Here is a 25,530-nt window from a genome sequence, read left to right as displayed (position 1 = left end):
ACAGCAGGCTCGACAGCTACGTGGGACTCCCACATTCCTTATCGGAATGCTTGGGATCTAGTGCCTCCACTTCTGATCCAGCATCTTGCTAATGTGCCTGGGTGGCAGCAGGTGATGGCTCAAATACCCGGGCCCTGCCACCCTGTGAGAGATGCAGATGGGGTTCTAGGCTCCTGAGTTTGGCCTGGCCCAGCGCTGGCCATTCCAAGCATTTGAGGAGTGGACCAGTAGATGCAAGATCTCCCTCTGTCTCTCCCTCTCTCTCTGTCACTCTGCCTTTCAAATAAATAAAAATGAATAAATAAAATTTAAAAAAGAACTAAACAGGGGCTGATGTGGTAGCACAGTGGGTTCAGCTGCCGCTTGCTTTGCCAACATCTCATACTGGGGCACCAATTCAAGTTCTAGCTTCTCCATTTCCAATCCAGCTCCCTGCTAATGTGCCTGGGATGGCAGCCACAGAAGGCTGGAATACTTGGGCACCCACGTGAGAGACCTGGGTGGAGTTCTAGGCTCCTGGCTTCAGCCTGGCCCAGCCCAGGGCATTGCAGCCATTTAAGGGAGTGAACCAGCAGTCTCTCCTTGCTCTCTGTCGCTCCTACTTTTCAACGAAGTAATTAACAAAATTGTCTCTTTAAAATTAAAGAACCTAAACAATGTGCTCTATTCATAAGGGAGAGGCAGTGCTGGGAGGATCAGTATGGAATTCTGCCAGAAAGGCCGGTGTCCCTCACAACCGAAATCACCTCTTCACCGCCCCTCCCAACAAGAATGCAGTGACAAGCACACGGCCACAGGAGTATGGAGACAAACCAAACTCCCACTGTCGCACGGTGCTAGCAGTGCCCGGACCCTGGAGCGGCTGAGGAGATGACACGGATATTCTAAATCACTTCAAGTTGCCTGGGGAACCCCAGGTAATTGTGTCTTTGAAGAATGCCCTTCACAAATCACTCTGGGAATTTCTGTAAATTGGTTTTTGAATTTTAAAAATCATTAATTTATTTGAAGACACTAAACTTCCTTCTTCTGTGAAGAAAATAAGCAAAACAAAATCCTTGGCCTGGTGCAGCACAGTGCGGCAAGACTCGGCCTGTGGTGCTGGCATCCCCTGAGGGTACCAGCTCGAGCGAGTCCCGGTTGCTCCACTTCTGATCCAGATCCCTGCTAATGTGCCCGGGAAAAGCAGAACAAGATGGCCCAGGTGCTTGGACTCCCGCACCCACGTGGGAGACCCGGATGGAGTTCCAGGCTCTTGGCTTTGGCCTGGTCTAGCCCCTGGCCATTGCAAACAGAAAGAAAAATCTCTTTTTCTCTGTAGACATTTGGGGAGTAAACCAGTGGATGGAAGATATCCTTCTGTCACTTCTTCTCTCTCTGTAATCTGTAACTCAAATAAATAAATCATATTTTGTTTGTTTGTTTTTAAATAAAGGAGTGAACAGCTTGGGGCCTTTAGCAGAAGGTCCCTGTGACAGGGAAGCATTGTTGGCCTCCCTTTGACTTGGGCTTTTATGCCTTGGGAATGTGGCAGAGTGGGCTTTGGGAACACTGACGGTGATTTGGGCAGAAATGGGAGGCTCCTGGCCCCTGAGCCCAGTTTCATCGCAGGGTGCCTCACAAGCTGCCTCTATCTCCTCCAAGCCCAGGGAGTGTCCCTGACCATCCCCTTCACACGCAACACCCTTAACGTGTGTATGAATTCTATCAGACACCTAGGGTGGCCAATCGCTCTGGATAGATGGCTGTATGCGGAGTCACGCCAAATATACAGCAAGCTCCAAACAGTCCTCTCTCCTCCTCACTCTTACTAGACTGCACTGAATGTGGTAGATGGCCAATATTTTTAAATTATTGCAATGTGAAGTTTGCTTAATAATTTAAATGTATGAGGGGACATATGACCAGAAAACTATTACTGCTTTTCTGCCCTAGATGACCAAAGGAAGACAACGACAGATGATTGTATATTTTGTTTAATACTTGCATTGTTTCTATAGCGCAATTATAGCAATCTTTAAATTTACTTTTCATTACAAATATTTGTCAAGTTTTGTTTCAGAAACATTTTTCCTACTCTCTTGCACATGCACCCAGACACACTACAAAAAACTCATTCATAACACAGTAAGGGCAAACAGTATTCATGTAAACATCTTCCATTAATTTCCCATAATTTAAAAAAATCATAAAATTATAGATATTGAATAAGGCTCATAGATTTAGTTCAAATTCCACAAAAGACCAAAAATGCTCCTTAACTGTCGTGGGGTTAACTTTGGGTTGCAATAATGCTGAAAGCATCCCCTGGCTGCCACTCCTTAACCACACCTCACAACCTTGTAAGTGCATTTCCAGATAGAAAGAGAACATAGAAAACCCAGGAGGAGAAACTTCTGAAGTAGGGAGCTCAGAATCACAGACATGACATTCTCCTGTAAGCAGGCATGACGGGGTCCCTGTGGTTTCCCAAAACAGGAATCAAGGTGAAGTACAGTGACCCAAAATGTAACCCAGTCGATATGTTAAGATACACTGGTGTGTGTGTTCATATTGCTAGTATACACAGTGAAAATTTGTCATAATATTTATCATTTCATTATATCTAGGACCAAAGTGGGAAAAAAAAAAAAAAAAAACAACCACGCAAGTTGACATCCTTGAAAGGAGTTTTTTTTTTTTTTTTTTTTTCCCCTGTAACCTAAGAGTTAGGAGAGTCGGGAGGTATGTCCTAGGGATGTGAATGGTTTTGCTCCTGAAACGACTTCTAAGAGCTGTGTGTGAAGTCACAGAGGAAGCGAGGGTGCGCAGGACCAAGGCCGTCTCTCTGTCTGGTTGGAAGTCGGGTGCTCAGGTGCATAGTCTTCCAGAGCCCAGACAGGGAGTGAGTGGGCTGTGCTGAGAAACCGGCCCCCAGCCGGCGCCTGCCGCTGCCTCGCCTCTCGGGCAGGCAGCCAGCGCTGGCAAAGCCGCGAAGTCCCACCCTGGGGTCTGAGCCCCAGCTCCACTGAGGGCAGCCTCCCTGACGTGTGTGGCTAGGCAGTGAGGGTGGCCGCCGGGAACCCCAGCTCCAAGGCTCCCACGGCCGAGTCTGGCTTCTGATTCTGCTGCCCTGAAAAGAAATTGTGCTCCGGGGAACTGCACCAGCGTCTCTAATGCCTCTGACTCACTCTGGGGCCCCTCGGGGGCCCGCAGGGATGTCACTAAAAGGTGAACACACCTCCGTTAGCACCTAACTTACCACCAGGAAGCGGCGGAGGCACTGGGGAAGCCCACGAGCTCGCTCCACACCTCGGGGCAACCGCCTGGGGGCGCTGCCTCGGGTCGGAGTGATTTGTAGGCTTTTGATTTCTAAAAGTCAAAATTGATCTGCATTGTATCTCAATAGACTCCTAGAATTCTCACCAAAATTTGTGTAATCTGTTTAAATAGCACTGGAGTAATTCAGCTTCATTTAAATATAGTCATTCTACCAAGAAAATATTTCATACAAACATCTATTTACATACAAACACATTAAAATTTGCGAAAAGGGCTTCCACCCCTGTGGTCATATGGCTTGAGAGAGTTTCATTGCTTTGAGTATGTATGCACACATTTGGCAAAAGGAAATTATTGAAATTTAGTATTTTTAAAGTAAAAAAGCCTCCAAATTCCTGAAACTTCAAAGAAAAAAACAAACAAACAAAAAACTATCGAGGTACCTCAAGTGGTTGCAATTTTAATAGATTTTGTGAACCTTTGATCTGTGGCAAATAAACATTACAACTATCAGTCTTGCAACGTAGTTTTGCTTGTTTTTCTAAAACAAAAGATGTCACGAGTCTATTAAATCACTACTCTTAAGACAGAAACTCGAGGCAACTGTTTTAAACCCAAAAAATGGAAAACTGTACCTCTACCCTCTTGGAAGATTTTAAATGCATTTCGAGATGAGCGATTGAAATTTCTGTATATTCCATGAAAGTTACTAAAAGCGTCAGTACTGTCTCCCCAAGATAACCCTGTAGCTCGCTGTTCACAATGAAGGAGATTTGGATCGTCACTTTTCCACGCTGTGCATGGCGACGTGTGGTCTTCTTGGTCTTTTTGGGTTGTTGGAGAGAAGGAAATCGATTTTCAAGAATGAAGAACCCCAGGGCCAATAGCTTTAACTACAGTCCCAGGCAGGTTCAGAGAGGTCGTGAAAACAAATTTCCTTCCTGGTCGCTCAGGTTGGGCTGTGGGGGTGAAGCGGATTGAAACAAGAGTAGGTCCTACAAAACCCAAGTCCTCCTCCTCTGTGGCCTTTGCATCTCGTCCTTCCTGTGAGTTGGACATTCAGTCCTCCTGTGGCGTTTGTGAGTCCATTCAATGTCCAGCTGGGACATGCTCCTCCAGGCTACGTCCTAGTCCTAACTCTACCATGAGATAGTAGTTCGTTCTAGAAAAGATGCTACGGGAAGATCTAGTCATGCAGGATTGGACTGAGACAGCTCTGAGTGAATCTCCAGGACAATGCTGTTGTTTAGGAGTGCATAGACTCACGTCTCCACTCCCCGCCACGTGGGCTCCTGCACATCCCTGCGGTGACCCGGATGCAGAGTCAGCTGCTTCCTGACACAGCTCCTGCTACAGTGGGTGAAAAGCACGTCATTCTGAGGCTGTTCCACTCACACTTTGGTTCAAACAAGGACTACACTGGTCTTTCCCCAGCAGTCAACTCCTTCTGAAACCCTGGCCCTCTCCACTTCTTTCCCTACTTGCACAACACAGCGGATCTCAGGGCCCCTCAATTCCCACCTGTGCAAAGCGGAGTGTGTGTGCATGAAGGGAGGTGTGGTGGGGGACAGCAGGTGTGACAGCATCACTCAGGGGTAGAGAGCAACTGGAGGAAGGTTCGCACAGAAGGGTCTGGAAGAGAGAGGAAGAGAGAGAGAGAACGAGCGAGTGCTGGAGACACAGACCACAAGAGAGGAGAGCAACTTGCCTGGAGAGTTGGGAATGGGGGAGTCTGGCTGGGCTGGGGTTCCACCTAGAAACTTAGGCTTCCTTGTGTGGGAGGAGAGAGAAGAAGAAAGAGCCGGGGCTGGGAAAAGGCGAGCAGGAAGTGTGGAGAATCAGGCAGAAAGTCAGAGAGAGGCTCAGCGTGGGTGTCCTCTTGCCTCCAAATTACCTGGAGGTCATAGACACATGGCCTGGTTGTAAGCTGAGTGTTTTCACTCAATATGTAATTGGAAGAATTGATCAGTTTACTTCGGGACTCCTAACCATCTTCAATCCCTTTGATCCAAAAATTTTGTTCTAATTGCATTTCAAGGGGATCACTAGAGTACCCTTCTGGGACAGAAATTATATCCCAGCATGGCCGTGACCATGGGAGACCACAGACAGCTGTGTCACAGGTCTAACCTGCACCCCGCTCTCTCCGACCTCTCTCCCTGGCCTGGCTCTGAGGCCCCCCTGACTGGGCCTACTTCCCTCCTGTCACTCACTTTGGGATACCTTTAAATAAAAACACCTATCAGAATCCAAGTCCAGAGACTCCGTCCGTCTGCCACAGATTACAGAACAATCTCTTTCTACAGAATAGAAGCGATCCTACCCTGCTGCCTTTGAGCTAAAAACCCCATGCAGTTCCTTTTGCAGGAGCCCTTCCTGGAAGCCATGAAGACTCCCTCTTGTACTGTGAACCATCAGCTTAAGCATCCAAACAGGAATCCAGCTGGATCTCCCCGAATCCCCCACCACCTAGCTCCAAAGCACACAGCCGGGCGTCCAGGAAGCCTGGCCTTGAAAAGACCAGATGGACCGCTCGGTCACTGCCTTGAGGGGTGAACCCTGCAGGCCGCAACCCTTTTCCCCACCCCTGGGATACCTGAACTCCAAGTTGCCGGCTGCCCTGGATCACGCTCTTCTATTAAAGGCTTCCTAAGAGCACTGTCTTACCGACAAGAGCTAGCAAACTCTTTTCCCTGTCTCCTGATTCCTCCACTGCTCCCAGCCATATTTCTCCCATCAGCAGGAGCTCACTGTGGGCTACAGCTTGGAAGGCTTCTGCTTTCAAGGCCAAACCGACTGGGGGCGACAGATGGCCACTGCTGACGGCTGCAGGTCAGAGCAAGCCCTTCCTGCGACCTCATCGCAGCATCTAAAGAAGACGCAGTTCCAAATCGGTGGCATGTGGTGCACTGCTTATTGAAAACCAAGTGTTCCGGATTCATTCAGAGCCATCCCAGCTATGTTATCAATCTAATGTGCTAAACTAAAAAACAAGGGTTTTCTCCTTATTTCTGCAGTTGTGATTACACATGGCTTGCAAAGATGGCTGAAAGGCTATTGATACTGCTGCTGTCAACTACACAGGTGCTAACTCTCAGTTTATAATGCTTTGAAGCAAGTCAGTTTTGAAATTACAATGAGCAAGAGTAAGGTTTGATTTGTACCTAGAGATCAGTATGTCTGCCTTAACAGTATTGATTTAAAACTTGTTGTTTGAATTCTGTGTTAGAACTCAAGTTTGCTATTTGACTTTTGAGTTCAATGCACTGTGCCACAAGCCAGACTGCGCTATGTTATGTACATTTAATGTGTCCCCAAGGAGAAAAAAAATGACTAACACTATTGAAGATATTGCAAAATTGCCACAGTTACTGCTTAGAAATACTAATAGTCCTCTCTTCTTTCTTAAAGTATATATTACAACTCTCCCATAACTTAATGCAAACAAAGTAAATTCATTTCTTCCCACATCTTAAAGCAAAGATATCTTTGTTTACATGCGAGAATAATAATTCTATAATAACAACTCCCGGCTCTATGAGCCAGTACTTTATATTAGGGTGTAATAATGAAACAAAGAGCCAGAAAGACCTACGCACTCCCAGTGACACAAAATCTGTTTGGAAGGTTTCTCTCATCATCCATCCGGGAGGATAGCTAAGACAGGGAACAGGACTGAGAATTGAAATGACCCAAAAAGAGGGCTTCTGTGTACTAGGAAAAAAACAAAGCCAGTCTATTGCAAGATACAGATCAAAGGTTAGAAGGCAAATTATACTACATTTAGAGAATACAGATGTAATCATTCTCTATTTCCCACACGGCGCAGATGCAAGTGTGAGAATGCAATCTGCATTGGCCGGAGGGAAAAAAAAAAAAAAAAAACCACTGATGACACATGACCGAAAAGCCCCATCTCCCGTTTTCAGTCTGATCATTTGGCATCTCTGAATTTGGGACAGATTTAGACCCGAACCACCACCGAACGTCACGCCGTCGTAGGTCGAGTGCTCCACGAAACCTCTCAGTAGGATGTTGCTGCAAGGCTAGCTAATTTTAAATCTGGTATGAGTAATGCAGTCAGACCTAGTTAGTGTGCGAGAGCGTCGCTGCTAACGCAGCCCGAGAGGATGTGATGGTGCAGCACGAGCAGTCCCTGGCTGTCCCATTGTCGGAGAATCGTAGTGCATAGATCCAAGTTTCTTGTGCCAGGTCTCTGGACCCCCGGGACCAGGCCTTTCACTTTTGCTGGGTGGCCTGGAAGGCTTTTAGCTCCACCTGGTACCACTCGGGGGCTTCAGGCCCACTCTTGCCAGGGGGACTGTGGTCATAGCCGTAGGCGACCGTGAGCTCCTCGTCAGCCTCCACCGCTCGCAGGGTGCGGATGCATTTGATGGGCCCAAAGCGGGGGTGGACAAACCTGAGCAGGAAGAGGCACATGATCATTCCTGGGGCCAGGCTGGGGCAGAAGGCAATCACCTACGTGCTCCTCCCTGGCCGCCACAGGTGTGGATGCAAAGTGCGGTCCGCAGGGCAGCTAGCTTCCGCTCCCCCGGGACCTGGTGGGACGCAGAGCCCCCCAGCCCTACTCTAGGCCCACGGGGTTGCAGCCTGCATTGTAACCACACTCCCAGGTGATGCACTGGCATGTTCAAGTTTGAAAAGCACTGCTCTATGTTTTTGAGCACACACGGCACTCTGTATTTTGTAAAACCAGCAACCAGGGTCAACCACAAACATCTCTCCTTAATTAGAAAATCAGAGCCAGTGATCCCATCAACATTTCAGCTCTTCTGGCTGGCAGCAGATGCTAACATGGCTGGTAGCATCAGCTTACCTGGCTGTACCTTGGGGTGAAGGCTTTGCTGGTGTCTTAGGACTGAAACAACCCTGCTTCTTCCTAAAATCCCAGCTTTTGGATCTTCAAAACAAAAAATCCCATCTTTCCCCCCATCTACATAGAGGATGCATAAAAGCAGATGATTTCTTTCCAAGAGGCAGGTCTGCACTTCTCTGCCAATCTGCTTTTTTAGCATTTCCCCGGGAAGCACCCTGCAAAGGGAGCAGTGTCTCATCCCTGTAACAAACCCTCTCGCAGAAACAGAAGTGGGGTCAAGGCCATGACCAATGTCAGCTGCTGCCAAAGGCTCCCAGCCAGCCCCAGTCCCCAGCACAGCCCCCCACAGGAGAGGCTGGTAAAAATAGACTGAGCTCACCCGCAGATGCTGAGATGGAAAGGAACCAGCTTGGCTTTGTATGCATCTGGTCAAATACATCTCTTTCATTTCCAATCACCTTTTGAACCAGAAGGTCAGTTCCGGGCCCTGACGTGGAGCGGCAGGGAGTGTGTCTGTGGCTCCCAGACACGTTTTACCATACAGTATGCAAAGGAACAGCCTCTACTCAGTGCCACACGGGGTGCTCTGTCCATCTTACTTTGGTTTCATGTTTCCTGGAAAGTCACTTAACTTGGGGTCAGATGACTGTGGGGTGAGTGCTGGTTCTACACATGAGAACTGTGTGCTCTTGGGCAGCCTGCCTTGTATCTGAATCACACTGTTGTCACCTGCAAGATCCTGGTAATACTTACTGTACAGCATCTCTGGGGTGAAAGATGGGGTCACAAATGGCAAGCACTTCATATGGCGCCCAGTACAAAGTGAGGACTTAGCTAGCGCTCATCACTATGTGTGTGAGCATGTGTATGAGTGTGAGTGTGCATGTGTGTAAGCTTACATGCGTGTGAGCATGCATGTGTCAACATGTTTGCATGAGTATGTGAATATGCACATATGTGAGCATGTCTGTGTGTAGACGTCTGTGAGAGTGTGAGCATGCAAGTGTGTGAACACATACATGTGTCAGAATGTGTGCGTATGCATGAGTGTGTGAACATGCATGTGTGTGAGCACACAAGTGTGTGTGTGAGAGTGTGCAAGTGTACAGAATGACCAGGCTGTGCTCCATTGCAAAGGAGATGCCTGACCCAGGGACTCAGGAATTCCTCATTAAAATTACAACTCTTTGTCTTTAAATTAAAATATCTCATCACAATTTACACCATATTTTTAGTGCAGTATAAAAAATAGCACTCCTGAAACAGAGCTCTGGGTAGCCTTCCAAAACATTGAAAATAGTCCTGTGTTGAATTTCTGGGCCTAAGTCTTCTCTGAGGATTCCCTCATATTTTCATTTTCTTGCTCATTGTCATTATTTTCGGAGGGTAGATAATGGGCAGGCTGAAAAGAGCGAACTCAGTTTCAAGTGCTGGTTCTTGAAGAAGGCACCAAGGCACAGCAATGGCTAAGAGCACTTAGGCAGAGTGCTTAGGAGGCCAGTGTTTTCTCGCCTGGGATCTGGGAAGATGGGGCAGTGGCCTCAGGAGGGGTAGGGAGGAGTGAATGAGGCAACGCAGGACTCACAGTGGGCAGGGCACCTGCTAGCGGTGCTCAGTGAATGCGAGCTGCACGGTCAGCCGCAGAGTCAAACCTCCGTGCCAAGGGGCTTGGCTCCTTGCCAGCCCCTCACCCACACGCACAGCTGGGAAATTAGCTCCCGGATGTCCCATGTGACATTTTGCACAAGACCACAGTTTTGAGGGTATTTCAAAAAGTTCATGGAAAATAGAATTGAAGATATGTTTATTTTGGTGCAAAATATTTTGAAACTCATGAATACGAAGTGGTCTGGAAGAGCGCATAGAAAATGTATATTGGGGGCTGGTGCTGTGGCATAGCAGGTTAAAGCTCCAGCCTGCAGTGCCGGCATCCCATGTGGGTGCCAGTTTGAGTCCCGGCTGCTCCACTCCCAATCTAGCTCCCTGCTAATGTGCCTGGCAAAGCAGTAGAAGATGGCCCAATCTCCCTGGCACCTATGTGGGAGATATGGGGGAAGCTACTGGCTTCAGATGAGCTCAGCTCTGGCTGTTGTGGCCACATGGAGAGTGAACCAGCGGATGGAAGACCTCTCTCTCTCTGTCTCTACCTCTCTCATAACCCTGTCTTTCAAATAAATAAAATAAATCTTTTAAAAAAAATTTAAAAAATGTATATTAGGAAAAAAACTACACATAGATTTCAAAATTGTTTGGACAAAACAAGCTTATCTTTTAATCCTGTGAACATTTTGAAGTAGCCTCATAAAACAGCTTACAGAGTATTGCTTTAGGTTAAAGCACATATAACAATGCCAATGATTTCAGAAGCGAATGTCATGAATTGGTATTTGGCTGTTGTTCATGTAGTCTTTCCATGATCTCAAATGACTAATATTTGGTCACACTGAACTTGCAAACAAAGAAAGCAACAAAATCAAGACCTCCTGAGTACAGGGATGTAATTTTGCATAATGGGACCTTCTCTTGGGTCCCATGGTCTTTTTCTTTTGGTGAGAAAGATCGTGTCCTTGCAATGAAATCACAGAACTGGCTGGAGCAGCGTAAGCAGCAATAATGCTGTTTAGTTACTACTGCTTTAAAAAGGTTGCTGTTAAGCTGAGCACAGCTTGGAATGATGCTCTGGCCTTATCCACATTGGCCATGGGCGCCTTGGGGTTAGTAACCGTGTCAGTTTCACTCCACATGACACATGTCCTTTGCCCTTTAAACAGAAGATGCAGCTCCAGTGCTCGTTACTGGCTGCCAAGCAGAGCAAGGCGCTGCCAGATGATTTTTTCAGCCATCTCAGAGACGCGAGAAGCAACATTCTTGAGGAACCTCCAAATCCTGGCAATTTTCCTCCAGATGAGGTGCACACGATCTGCTCTTGCCTATGCTAACAAGTGGGATGACTGAGGGCCGCAAGCTATAGCTGCACAGAGAGGGTTGCGCACAGCTCATCAGCTCCCAGGCATTATTGGCATCCTCCGGCCAAGCTAAGGAGAAAGATGGCGATGGTACAAAGTCCCAGCTGTATGCTTTCGAGAACAGCCAGAGATGCTTGGCTTTGGAATGAGAACATCCAGGGAGCACATGAAAACTACTCAACTACTTGGAGGGCTACCTTGTAGAAGACAGGTTGACACAGGGGACAGGAGAGAAAGGGACACAATCAGTGTTGAGAGCTGGATGTCATTTGGGCTTACTATAAAGAACTTGCTAGTCCTCTGAGCCAACGCTAATTTCATATCTGTTTCATTTGCTGGGACAGCTGCCTCTGCAGATAATAACAATCCCCCCTAACCTGTGGAGGTTTCCAAGCAGAGATTCAATGAGCAGATGGAAGAGAAGGCTCAAACTCCAACAGAGGGTAGGAGTCAGATTATTAATATTTTTAACGACCACCTTAAGACATAAGTCACACATCATACATTCACCTTTGTGAAATGGACAAGAGTATGGTGCTTAAATATTCAACAGTTGTGCCACCATCCCCATGATCTAATCTTACAACAGTCTAATCCCCCCAAAGTGAAACCCTCTACCCATCAACAGACACCTCTCATCGCCCCCCTTCCAGTGCTAGGAAAGCACGAATCTACACTCTCTTTAGATGTCCTATGTGGACATTTCCTGTAAACGGAGTCACACAACAAGTCCCCTCTGCAGCTGGATCCTTTTGCCATGTGTAATGTTTTCAGGTCTCATCTATACTGCGGCATGTGCCATTCTGTTTGGTTACCAACTATAGGGACTCGGATTTGACCAGTCTCTTCCAACACTGAGACCTCATGCCCTGGGCTTAGGTTTGATTTTCCTCCCTGCTTTCACATCATGAAAGAGTTCTGTAATTGTCTCCAGGAGCAGAATAACTTTGAGCTTTACCATTATTCCCAATAACACTATGCTTAATTTTCCAGAATGAGAAAGTTGATGGACAAAGAAGGCAGCCAAAAAGACAGCAGCCACTCAGTATGGAATTTCCATAGCATTTCTCCCCTTTGAAGCCCTTTGCATTTCTTAGCTTGCCAAGGCTGCGAAATGGGGCTGTTTGGGTTCTGAGCTTCGAGTCAGCACCCTGTGGCATGAGGCGGAGGACGCTCAGTGGTTCTGATGGGGCAGGAGACATCTTTTCCACACCCCCCACCCCTCAGGGCCCTGTGGCCCCAGAGCTACCCTAGCACTGGTGTCATACTTACATATCATAGACGCAGTTTGGAGTGAAGGAGTGATTCGCCTTGTGTCCCAAGGAGGCACAGTACTTGGATACGTGGTTATAGGGCTCAGGCACATCAATGACCGTTTCTTCATCGAGGGAGAGGGTGTTCCCATTAAGGGCCCAGTCCCTGCTGTCAACCTGCAGAGAAGAAGACAGCAAGTGTCCGAGAGGTCCCTCCTCCCAGGGGCTCAAAAACATTGGAGACACTAACTCGTATGTCCTTCAACTTCATAATCTTAGTGTCAAAGACATGGAAAACTTAATATGGGCTGGCATTGTGGAGCAGCAGGTAAAGCCTCCGCCTGTGGTGCCCGCATCCCACATGGGCTCCGGTTCAAATCCTAGCTGCTCCACTTCTGATCCAGCTCCCTGCTACTGCACATGGGAAAGCAGTGGAAGATGGCCTAACTGCTTGAGCTCATGCCACCTACACGGGAGACCTGGACAGAGTTTGGCTCCCGGCTTCCGTTTGGCCCAGCCTGGACAATTGCATCCATTTGGGGAATGAGCCAGTGGATGGAAGATCCCTCTTTTTCTGTCTCTCCCTCTCTTTTTCTAACTCTGCCTTTCAAATAAATAAATAAAATAAATTTAAAAAAATTAATGTGGTTCTCCACATACTGATGGTGCAAATGACATATATGGGCAGTTCAGTTTACTATTGATTGACGTTTTATGTCCCTTATAAAGACAGACAAAAGTATTACCAGATAAGCTGACTTAAAAGTAGACAAGGGACCGACCAGTGCTATGGCATAACGGGTAAAGCCACCACCTGCAGTGCCAGCATCCCCATATGAGTGCCAGTTTGAGTCCCAGCTGTTCCACTTTTGATCCAGCTCTCTGCTATGGCCTGGAAAAGCAGTAAAAGATGGTTCAAGTCCTTGGGTGGGCCTCTGCACCCATGTGGGAGACCGCAAAGAAGCTCCTGGCTCCTGGCTTCAGATCTGCACAGCTCCAGTCGTTGCAGCCAATGGGGAGTGAACCAATGGATGGAAGACCCCCCTCCCCCCACCTCTCTGTAACTCTGCCTTTCAAATAAATAAATAAATAAATAAAATCTTAAAAAGCAGACAAAGGCCACTTGTTCTTTTCCTGAATGCCTGGCCGAGGAGCCATTGTGGTGATGTCCCTCACCAGCAGGGACCTTGCTACAACTCTGCCCCCCTCCAGCCCTGACACTGAATTTGCCTTCGTGATCAACCAGGCTGCATCCTGCAGCTCTCCAGGGCCCCTCTGGCGTGCTGGGAGCATCTATGCTGTGCCCAGCCATGCCCAGGAATGCCCCAGGCCCCAGGTTGGAGTGGCTGAAGAAGCTATGAGCAACTCCATGGATATAGAGGAGGCCCCTCCCTGCGGGGGGGGGGGGAGGCAGCAAAAATGTGCAAACAAAAAAGCGGGAAAAGAAAATGAGGCAAAAGAAGAGGCAAAGAGCGAGCATCCGGTGGAACCAGGAACAAAGGGGCTGCAAGACGTCCTGCATCTGTGCCCCAGGTGGGCCATCAGCATGACTATCAGACAGTCCCCGATGAGGACCAGTGTACTCTCCTACCTACAACAGGATTCGCCACCCGCAGGGCAACCATGAGGCTTTCTCTCTCCAAAGTACTCCCAGCCAGCACCCCCAGGACCTGGGCATGCCGGCCCAACAGCCTCCTGGTGCCAACAGGACTGCATGTTCGTACAGAACTGCTCACTCTTGGAGGTGGACCATCCCTCCTGCCTCTCCATCACAACCATGCCTTTATCTGTATGTGACAGTTACTCAGTGGGCACTCACTGAGTGATGATCACGTGTCAGATGTTGTTCTAGGTACCAGGGTCCAACCCAGCAGTTGTCAAGAGTGAACAGAATCCTCACGGATCTTACGATTCCAGCCCGGCCACGTCATGTCAGGATGGGACCCTTGGTCTCATGCACCTTACACTGTTAATGGCTGTTGCTTTGGTCTGGATGTGTTGGTTCCCCGGAGGGTTCAGGGTGGCGGTGCTGAGGTGTTGGGAACTTTAAGAGGTAAGGCCTAAACGGGCCCTGCGGTGGTTTGCTCTTGGAGGACACGCAGGCCCAGGCTAGTTCTGGAGAGAACGGTTGTTAAAGGGAGACTCCTTTTGTATGTGGCTGGTTCTCTTTCCATTTCTCTGTCATGAGTGGTGCAGCCCACAGTCTATCACCAGGATGTAGGTACCACGTTGTTCAGCCCCCTATAGCCACCAGAGTCATAAGCCTCTTTGCTTTGTAAATTACTGAGCCTCAGTGGTTTTTTATTTGTTGTTGTTGTTGCTAGCAATGCAAAATGGCTCAAGACAGTTAATGAATTTTTCCTATCTCCTCAATAGAATCTAAATTTCATGAGGGCCAGGAGGGAGTTTCATTCATCTTTATAATACCACACAGGGAGCGCCTGCACTGTTTGTTACTGGATTTGTGACCTTGGCCAAGTTGCTTAACCTCTTTAAGCTTCTGTTTCCTTTCTGTAAAATATTTAAATAAATAAACTCAGGCTAAGCATCCCTAACCTGAAATCTGAAATGCTCCCAAATGCTAAACTGTTTAGTGCTAACACAATGCCACAAATGGAAAATTCCACACCTCACCGCATGTGACAGGTTGCAGAGTGGGTGCACTGAAGATGTTCTATAAAACACCTTCAGGCAAGTGTGTAAGGTGTATATGAAGCATACATGAATTTGCTGTTTGGACCTGGGCCCTACCCCAAGACACCTCATATGTATATGGGAATATTCTGAAACCCAGAACACTTCTGGTCCCAGGCATTTCAGGTAAGGGACACTAATCCTGTAACATAGCATTATCTCAGAGTTACTCACTTTGTTTTTTGTTTTCCCAGCCAAAAGCAAATTTATTCAAAGGGAATAAGTGTGCAGAGGTGGCTGATTGCCAGCATGCACACAGAACTCCCAGAACTACTTTCAAAGGTTGAACTTCCGGGACTTTCTGGACTGTTCTATAGGGACCCCAGCTACCTGGCCACAGCCCAGTTTGAGCAAAGCACCATCTTTTGCTGTGCAATTGCTCTGAATGTAGAATAATGTGACTATCTCAGGGCATTTCCCCTGCTGGTGCAAAAGCGGGGGCATCAATGTGGGTGCCAGACACAAGCTTAAGTCCCAAACTCCTCCAAGTGAGATAAGGGTGAGGCTCCCCAGCTGAACTTTGCCTTTAAGCAGACTCTTAGGAGGCGAAGAAACAAAACCAAAACACATATATGTTGGACATAGTATCAAGGCTTGTGTCACTTTAATTTTCTGATTTTAGTCTTTTTTTTTTTTTTTTTTTTTGCACTAGAACCCCTTACTCCTGACAAGATGTAGGCTAGTGGATGGACTCACACAATCAGAAGCAGGGGCTTCCCCTACACAGCACCCTGCCCGAGCTCATAGATTAATTATCACACAGTCTGACTGGAGCTTGATTCTTTTCGGACACTGGGTATGGTCCAGCACAAAGCAATTATTGCCTGATTTATGGCATCATCACACTTTCTATAAAACAGCAATGGAACTTGTAAAAAAATATTAAGCCTCAAAAAGAAAAAAATAAAAGAGGAAACTATCCAATCAATTTTATAGAAATGCCAACCCATTTGTTCCTTAATATTTCTGGTGAATATGAAAGTAAAGGGTGCTATCTGGCACAAAGCCCTCAGCCAATCTCGTCAGCTTCCTCTCCCACCCTCTCACCTCTTGGTGTGTAATTCGGACTCCATTATAAAAAGACATGGCGGTATTGGGGCCCACTGCCACTTTCGAAAACAGTCCTTCTCCGGCGCTGGAAATGAGAGATTCTGCAACATAAACCCTACAGAGAAAAAGAGGGTTGAATAATGACTTTCTTGTCTGATAAGTCACTTTTTACATCAACCAACAAAGGGCGTTGTGGCTACCAAAGCCAAAATCTCAGCTTATAATAATCCAACAAAGAAGGAAGGAAAGTAAAATTATAAAGTTTTAGCACTGGGAATGGAAGAAGTGGCAGTTATGTCTCTTTTAAGAGTGGTGTTCAACATTTGCCAATAAGATTATTGCATATTCATAAAGCTGCCTGGCGCTTGACACGAGGGGGTCTCTTTTTTCTTGGTTGAATTTTATCTTTTTAGTTACTGACAATTTTCATGGTCTTACTGGACAAGTAAAAGAACGTTCCAATATTCATTAAAACTATATTCAAGTTTGTCAGTGCCAGCTAGCAGGGAAAGATTGTTCTAATTAAACCTCAAGATGAATCTTTGACATGAAAGAATGACAGTTATTAAGATAAATGAAAATTTGCATCGAATTGAGAAGTTTCTGTACTGCAAAAGACACAGGAAAGTAAAGAGGCAACTGACAGAATGGGAAAAAATATTTGCAAACTTTGCAACAGATAAAGGTTAATAACAAGAATCTACAAAGAGATCAAGAAACTCCACAACATCAAAACAAACAACCCACTTAAGAGATGGGCCAAGGACTCAATAGACATTTTTCAAGAGGAAATCCAAATGGCCAACAGACACATGAAAAAATGTTCAAGATCACTAGCAATCAGGGAAATGCAAATCAAAACCACAATGAGGTTTCACCTCACCCCAGTTAGAATGGCTCACATTCAGAAATCTACCAACAACAGATGCTGGTGAGGATGTGGGGAAAAAGGGACCAAAAAAAAAAAAAAAAAGATAAATGAAACGAATACTTCCCAATAAAAGGCTATATAATGGGCCTCAGCTATTTATAACCCGAGGTCAAATGCAGCTGTTGCTTCTTTTTGTAAATAAAGTTTTATTAGAACACAGCCACACCATTTTGTTTAGCATTGTATACGACTACTTTAGCGCTACAAAGGCAGAGTGGAGTAATTACAACAGAAATCAGATGGCCTAAAACACCCAAAATATTTAGTGTGTGGCCTTGTCCAGGAAAACCACTGATTTCTAACAGAAAACAGCATTCATGATTATGGAACTGAATTTATTAAGACAGTAGATGTCCCGGCACCTGGCAGGAACTGGACATATAATTTTTGTTACATGGACCTTAGGCTTATTTTGTGAAATGAAAGACTGAATTATTGCTTCCAGCGCTCTACTTTCCCTGTGACAGAAGTACAGGAAGGAACTTCAAAACATTAGTGGAAAAATAGCATTAAAAGATAAGTTTATTTTGGTGGAAAACATTTTTGAGCCCCATGCATAGCTTTTTCACAATACGAATTCTTCATGAACTTTTGGGAGATCCTAGGACATCCTGCCCCTGCACCATGCAATCTTGGTGGTGGTGGTGGGGCGGGGGTTGCATCCCTGCCCTTCTGACTTCCTGCCTGCTCCCCAGTGGAGCCCAGCGGAAGTCACTGCATGCTGTGTGTCTGGTGTTGAGAGGCGAGGCAGGTCTCTGCCAGCCCCACTACGCCCACCCCCAGAGTTCCCACTGTTTCCAGGAGGAGAACATGCCCAAGGGGACAGCGGCTCCTGTAGCCGGAATCTTGGAATGAAGACATGTGAAACAGACCTGAACCCGACTTGAAGCCTGGAGTCCAGCCCAATCCAGCTGAGCCTAGTTGGTCCCAGTCAAAAGAGGCTGAACTCCAGCCAACCCATAGGACCAGGAGCATAAAAGAAAATGTTTGCTTTTGTAAAGCAGCAGTGGTTAGCAAGATACCGTTAGGCAGCGTCATCACAACAATGCTAACAGGAAAGACGGACACATGCAACTATGGACTGTGTTGTTTGAGGCTAACAAAGAGACCAGACATCCCTCTGTAACTGGGCCAGAGTCTCATGTCCAGAAAAGAGGCCACTTATTCATTGTGACATTGTAGAGTCAGCCCTGTTAGTCAAACAAGGGAAGAGCCCTATTTCTGAGATGGTAATAGAAATAGAAATGGAATGGGAGGCAATACATGCTTATTACAAAGAGCAAAGTCGACAGAAAACCCACCTTGGAGAGTTCTTTACTATAAACAGACCCAGTGCTACCCAGGCAGGGTAGCAGAAAAAAGCCATGGGGAGCGGGACCTCAGCTGTGCCGTAGGCACGAGAGGAAATGGCACAGGCTGGACACTCTGGGAGTGAGCTTCCAGAATCGGAAACGTGTCCCTTACAAGCTGGAATCTTTATGTGTCTCACACCTCCTTTGTTTCACTCCTGTCCTTTCTTAAGTGGATAAAGAAATTATCTTGGGTTCCAGACCCCTCTGCTGGGCATGGAAGATAAGGAGGGCTCTGGATGTGTAGGGGACAGCTTTAGCGAGTGTGACGTGCTCCCCAGGGGACAGAGGGACTGCTGCATAAACTGCAGCCCTGGAGCCCTAAGAAGGGTGACGCAGGGTAGGCAGGAAGTTCATTTAGGTCTGCTGAGCTGGAAGTCACAAGCCCCCATTTGTAATACTATCCTCCAACTTGTGAAACAAAATGCCCCCTTTCCAGGGTTGCATCTGCTTCATCCGGGCCCTAAAGGGAGGATACCATAAAAATATGGACATCAAGCTCCCAGGTGGAACTTGGGGAGGAGGTGCCATATAATTCCTAAGTGGCTTCATGCCTGTAGAGGCACCATCCCCTCCCTCTTAAAAGAGGCCGTCAACTGACAGGGTCTGTCTCTGTCTCTGTCTCTGTCTCTGTCTCTCTCTCTCTTTCCACAGACCAGGGCTGGAGGTGCTGCCAGATGTCCTCTGTCTCCCCTCCCTCCACCCTACCTCCCTTCTGGCAATCCTCTGGCCCAGCACCCAGTCACGATGGGTCTATCTCTATGGGCGGTAACCCACGCTTACATGTGTGTTCACTTTCTCACCTTTGGAATACATTTTGCTCCTATTTTTTGTATCTTATACGTGTCTGTACTTGCAATGCTTGTCTCTGGGAAGCAAGGACCTGGAGGGAAAAATTAAAGCACCCTAACCCACATCAAAGGCGCACGTGGACAGGGCGTGGCAGGCCCATGTTTCTTCCCAGCCAGACTTCCATCCCGGGACTGCCACTGGGCTGGGCTGTGCTGGACAGGTGGAGAAATCCTGCTACAGGGACAGATTCTGCATGGAAGCAAAACGGCTCTGCTCAGACTATGTGCGTATTTACTTGGAGGACTTGCAGAGGAAAAAGGCACATTTGCAAGGAGCTTGGTCTGGGCAGGAGAGCCCCAGAGGTAGGCTAGTTCCCCCGACTGGGGCGGTTTCGCCTCACACAAATGGTGAAAACCACAAGGAGGAAAGTACCTCTCTGATTCATAAGGGTCTGGAAGCAGAGCGTTGCTGGAGATGCAGGAAGAAGTCGACTTGTCGAAGTGGTACACGGAGCCTGAAAACAAACAACAATGTCAGTCCAAGTGCACGGGGCAGTGAAAGCGTTTTCTCTATCCCTGAGAGAAAAAAGAGCTAAGTAGCGAAAAATGCCATTCAAGTTACACCAAGCAGAATGAAATTCTTCAACTTAAGCGACTAGCTTTCAGAGTCACTCTTGGGTTTTATTTTTAGGTCTTAACCAATAGCCATCAGCCATATCTCTTAAAATCTCCATTTGCTTTTGGGTTTTCTTGAGTCAACTGATTTGAAAGATGCTTGGGTACTTAACATTTTTAATCAAGAAAAGGCTTTATCATGAAATTTTGAGATCTCTTTGGTCAGATCAAATTGGGTAATGCATTTAATTTTTTTTTTTTTTATGGTCTGCAGAATTCAACAACTGAGCCCAGGCAGGAGTCCCTAGCGCTCAGAACAGATGTTCAGCCTTGCTAGAACTAAGGGCAGCACTGCCTTTGCTAACGCATTAACGAAGTCGTCACACTCCTCTGAAAGTAGTGCCGGAGCCAGTGAGTAATTTATTCCCGAAACTGAGGTACACAACTGTCTTAGAATAACCATTGGCTCTCCTCAAAGAATCAGCCCTAGAGAATCCTCACCGAGCACCACCAAGACATCCAGTGCTCTGAAGGCTAACAAAGAGGGAGCTGAGATCGGCAATTAGAGGGCTCGCTCCTGCAAAGTCAAGCATTGGGAGCGCTAAGGCATCACTGATAACTCTACTAATCAATCCCTCAGGGGTCTCCAGTTCCTGTTTCTGGGTTTTTTGTTTGTTTGTTTGTTTGTTTTTTTACAACCCAAACCCAAATTAATGCTTCAAATTGAAAGTTAGAAAACAACCCTAGGGTCTAACTAGGTAACAGTCCATGCATTTCAAAAGACAGGATTTGATGGGGTTGTACAGGGAATGGAAGAACCGAGGAGTTGGACGGAAACAGGCAGGAACTCAAAGGTGCCACCTAAGCCAAAGACCAAAGGAGGAAGCATGTGCCCACGCCTCCAGAGCTGGCGCGGTTGGAGCTACGGTGCACCTTCCTGGTGGGAGATGGAACCAGGAGGCGACAAGGCTACTGTGGAAGGCACTACCTGACACAATGAGGGCTTCACGCTGCTCCCTTCCCTCTCTTTGTGCGAGACCACAGGACTCTTTGTGGTCCAATCCAGACAGAAGCCTGCAGGGGGCAGACACCGCTGCACTAAAGGCAGGGCAGAGACTAGAGGAGGCACAATTCTAAGAGCAAATTGGTGACAGACATGCACACAGTCCAGGTATGGAATTTCGTGTGAATGTGTGTGCTTTAAGATTTACTTATTTATTATTTGAAAGGCAGAGTTACAGAGAGGTAGAGAGGTAGAGAGGTAGAGAGGTAGAGAGAGAGAGAGAGAGAGAGAGAAAGAGAAAGGTCTTCCATCCACTGATTCACTACCCAAATGGCCACAATGGCCAAAGCTGGGCTGATTGGAAGCCAGGAACCAGGAGCTCCCTCCGGGTTTCCCATGTGGGTGCAGGGGTTCAAGGACTTGGGCCATCTTCTACTGCTTTCCCAGACCATAGCAGAGAGCTGGATTGGAAGAGGAGCAGCCGGGACTCAAACCAGTGCCCATATGGGATGCTGGCTCCACAGGCCATGGCTTTAACCTGCTATGCCACAGTGCCAGTCCTGTGAATTTGTTTCTAAAAACCTTTTTAACAACTCAACTGTTGTGTGGACTCTCTGTTCCACCATGTGGAAACTCTCCTAGGAACCCCATGTACTTCCTGAGATGAACACTCTCATCAGAGCCGGGCTGCGTGCCCCAGGGCTGTCAGGGACCAAGCAAGGACGCACAGGAGCCGTGGATGGGTACCCTCTTTCCAGTGTGTGCTGACCCCCACTCTACCCCCTGGCACGTGCACAGGGCACATCCTTTGCTTCTGCTCCTTTCCTGTGTCCAGGACTTTATCCTGGGCTTTTGACTAGATCCATTCCTTCTCTTGGCCAACGCCAAGTCTTGGAGGGGAGCTCAGCCTTCAAGATGGAGCGGGGTGGGCCAGCGAAAGGAGTTCCTGCCTAGGCGAATGAAGAGGTGAGAAGAAATTCCACCCTGAAGCTTAAGTGAGAAAATCTGCTGACGTAAGCAGAGAACTAGATGCAATTTGCCGCTCCACAAGCACCAAGAGAAAGGGCTGGCAGAAGCCGGGGTGGAGGTGGGGCGTGCTTTAGATGAGCTATTTACATAGTCTCTTTCCTCTCCCAGCCATCAGTCCTCATGGCCACATGACTCCTGTGGGACCCTCATTCTTTGGCTGATCAGTGGGAGGAAGGACTGGGACAGAACTAGGCCTACACCATGCTTCTTCAGGGTTACCCAAAACAGCAAGGCTCCTGACCCTTTCAATTCCAAGTTGTGTGAAGTTTCCTTAAAATTACCAAGACCTGCTAGAGTCCTGCCAAGAAATCCTTTTTTTTTTTTTTCTTTTTGGTCTTATATGACAGTGAACAAGGTGTTTTCTATTTGCAACCAGGAGTTAAAGAAAAGTAATTGGAGGGGCCGGTACTGTGGCACAGTGGGTTAACGCCTTGGCCTGAAGCGCCGTCATCCCATATGGGCGCCAGTTCTAGTCCCAGCTGCTCCTCTTCCAATCCAGCTCTCTGCTATGGCTTGGGATAGCAGTAGAAGATGGCACAAGTCCTTGGGCCCCTGCACCTACGTGGGAGACCTGGAGGAAGCCCCTGGCTCCTGGCTCCTGGCTTCAGATTGGCGCAGCTCTGGCCGTTGTGGCCATCTGGGGAATGAACCAGTAGATGGAAGACTTTTCTCTCTGTCTCTGCTTCTCTCTGTAACTGTCTTTCAAATAAATAAAATAAATCTTTTTTAAAAAAAGAATAAATAACTTGCTCAAGACCATAACACAGTAAATGTTAGAGAGCTGGGACTCTGATTAGGCAACTCTTAGGTTCAGGCTCTTGGCACCAAACATGCTGTCACTTTTGAAGTTTTAAAATTGGCATCACCAGCTGGGTTCCTCCCCATCCCAAGTCACCTTGTTTCTAAACACTGTAACGCTGTCTCCTTTCACAGCAGATGTCAAGAGCACAGGCATTAGAATCTGTAGTTCAAAGATTACTGCTTCCTTTTTAAAAATACACTTTTCATCTTGGAATAATTTAAAATATACAGAAAAGTTGCAAGGATAGTACAGAGAGTCCTTGCTGTTTCTCCCAGTGTTAAGTTCGTACATTCCCATGATACATTTGTCAAAATTAAGAAACCAACAGAGACATTACTATGAACCAAACTCCAGACTTTATTCAGATTTCACCACTTTTTCCACTAACGTCCTTTTTCTGTTCCAGGATCCAATCCAGAAACCCACATTGCATTTGGACTGCCTCAATTTCTAACTTGGAAAAAAGAAAAAAACCTGAGACATTTAAAGCAACTGAAATTGGACCTAAATACAATGCTAGCTTTCCCATTTTTGGACACTCTTCCTTTGGAGACTCTCCTTCAGATTCCAAGTTGCTAAATATTCCTTAAGCCTAGAAGATGATAGATTTGTTACCTTTTCCACTTCTTTCTCCTTGTAATCTAATTTGGGTCATAAATGGTTTGCAATGACTCAGACCAAGTCATACAGCTTTCTTATGCTGTGCCACTTGGAATGCAAAATTTTCATTTTTTAAAAAATTTTCCTGATTTTCTACAGTAAGCAATTGTAGACTCAGGAAAATGTTTCACTGTGGCATGTTGTGCCCCTAAGAGGAAACAGGATTTTCCCCCACTATGGATTCAGCTGGGTTCGTGCATGTGTGGAGTATGCGCTCCAAGCAAGACCTGGGCTCCAAGGAGGGCATGGGTATGAGCATGCATTTATTTTTTTCCAGGTAGAGCTCAGGTTGAGTCAACTTTGCAGTTTGTACCAATCTGGCTTGATTCTTTAGTATCATCAAATCATAGTTCAGGTCTTTTAGGGAAATAGCCATTTGCAATTGACTGAATTGTTGTGGTTCTTTCTTTACTCCTTCCCATTGCTAGAATCATGTATCTGTGCCCCTTGTCACGTGACTTTTCAACATCTACTGAAGTGCATGGAGGACTTGCCCTGCCTCACCAGTGTTCGGCTTGGTCGGCCACTGGACTTGCTCAGACCCACGGGAAGGGGTAAAAGTGACATAGTGTCAGTTCCCAGGGGAGGCTTTAAAAGGCATCACAGGCGCCTGCGTTAGCTCCGACACTGCTGTGATCCACCCTGAGAAGCCCTGCCCCAGACTGCCACTGGCCCTTCAGAGCAGACACAAACCTGCCCAGGAGTTCCGAGTTCGGCCAAGGCTGTGTTTGCTGCAGGAAGCCTGTTGAGGAGCCTGCTCTGCAGCCAAAGCTGACTCCCCCCTCCGACAGCGCTAAAGCGAACTATCCCGAGAAGAAACGGAACGTCTGTCAAGTGCTGGCAGCCTGCTTTGGAATCAGAGCCCCGCGGACTTACTTCCAGGCATGAGCTCGAAGTGAGGTCTGCCTTCTTCAGTGGACACAAGCGTGGCCAGTTTTCCTTCTATCATCTCTCCGTCAATGAACTTCCCGTAGAGTGCGGTCCTCTCATCAGGGTACACGTAGGCTATCTTCTCGCCCGTCATTTCCCCATCTTCGTTTACTTCTCCCACAAGGCTGCCTCCATCCTGGTGGGAGAAGCCAAAAACCAGACAATATTACGTATAGTATTCATCTCCAGACACGAGCCCAGGAGCATTCTCTTCTGCACTCCCACTGTTAATGTGACCACTGTTACAGCTGTTGACAACCTTGAGCTTTTCACATGCAAAATCCGAAGTAACTTGGAGAAGTGAGAGCAAATGATGGTGGGTTGAGTCTTGCTACAGATCCAACCACATGAAACATATCTTCTCAACCAACGCCCCCAACCCCGGCCCCAACCTGACACACACTGCTAGAAAGTTCTAGACACAGGGGCATGTGCGCCTGATTTGGAGAATAAGAGACAGGCTGTGCTTTGTGATCCTGGATAAGCTCTCTAGTTGGTTTGTTTGGCAAGAAACAGTAACTGTTATTCTCAGTTCCCGTATTCATTTGCTCCCACTCTGCAACGTTATTTTGGATTTGCAATCTATTAAGGAAATCTTTTAGGTCAATTTGAACTGAAGAGTTTTTTGTGTACATGAGTAAAGATAGCATTGTCTGCATTTTCTAAGAGATGGCCAAAAGGACTTGTGGACACTGCTTCTCTGAATCTTTATAGAGTTCAAAGGAAAGGTAGTTTTGAAAAAAAAAAAAAAAGTGCAACTAAACTGGACTCCCTTCCACATCACTTCTTTCTTCCCACTCTTTACTGCTCCCTTTTGCCCCTTCCAGGAGAGGGGTCAGGTTTGCTTCAGAGTTTAACTCTTTTGTGTGTTTCATTCCCAAGGCTCTGAGTACGGTAGGGCAGAGGCCATCAGTTGCTTCTGCATCCTGGTCAGTGCCAGGGATACATTTGGCACTCCATTCATACTTTTTTTTTTTTTTTTTTGACAGGCAGAGTGGACAGTGAGAGAGAGAGACAGAGAGAAAGGTCTTCCTTTTGCCGTTGGTTCACCCCCCCCCCCCCCAAATGGCTGCTGCAGCTGGTGCACCGCACTGATCCAAAGCCAGGAGCCAGGTACTTATCCTGGTCTCCCATGGGGTGCGGGGCCCAAGGACTTGGGCCATCCTCCACTGCACTCCCGGGCCCCAGCAGAGAGCTGGACTGGAAAAGGAGCAACTGAGACAGAATCCGGTGCCCCGACTGGGACTAGAACCCGGTGTGTGGGCGCCGCAAGGCAGAGGATTAGCCTGTTGAGCCACAGCGCCGGCCCATACTTTTTGAATTGAACTGGGATGCCAAAAAAAGGTATTGAATAATTTA

General features: G+C 47.2%; 1 protein-coding gene across 2 annotated transcripts in view; it reads right to left on the bottom strand.

The window, feature by feature from the left end:
- Positions 1–1,960: 1,960 nt before the first annotated feature.
- SETD7 (SET domain containing 7, histone lysine methyltransferase) overlaps positions 1,961–25,530 on the bottom strand; it is a 48,888-nt gene continuing 25,318 nt past the window's right edge. Inside the window, exons 5-9 of one of the 2 annotated variants that reach the window (XM_017347335.3) lie at positions 24,118–24,307; positions 19,566–19,647; positions 16,059–16,176; positions 12,337–12,494; positions 1,961–7,681 (exon numbers count right to left, since the gene is read on the bottom strand). In XM_017347335.3, the coding sequence (XP_017202824.2) occupies positions 7,501–7,681; positions 12,337–12,494; positions 16,059–16,176; positions 19,566–19,647; positions 24,118–24,307 (729 nt within the window). In that variant the 3' untranslated portion in view covers positions 1,961–7,500. The remainder of the gene's footprint in view (positions 7,682–12,336; positions 12,495–16,058; positions 16,177–19,565; positions 19,648–24,117; positions 24,308–25,530) is intronic. The other variant, XM_051819472.2, reaches the window with a different exon arrangement.

This window comes from Oryctolagus cuniculus, chromosome 8, assembly GCF_964237555.1.
Source record: "Oryctolagus cuniculus chromosome 8, mOryCun1.1, whole genome shotgun sequence".
Taxonomy (NCBI): Eukaryota; Metazoa; Chordata; class Mammalia; order Lagomorpha; family Leporidae; genus Oryctolagus; species Oryctolagus cuniculus.
The sequence above is the reverse complement of the archived record's forward strand: the minus strand, read 5'-3'. Positions and strand labels throughout refer to the sequence as shown.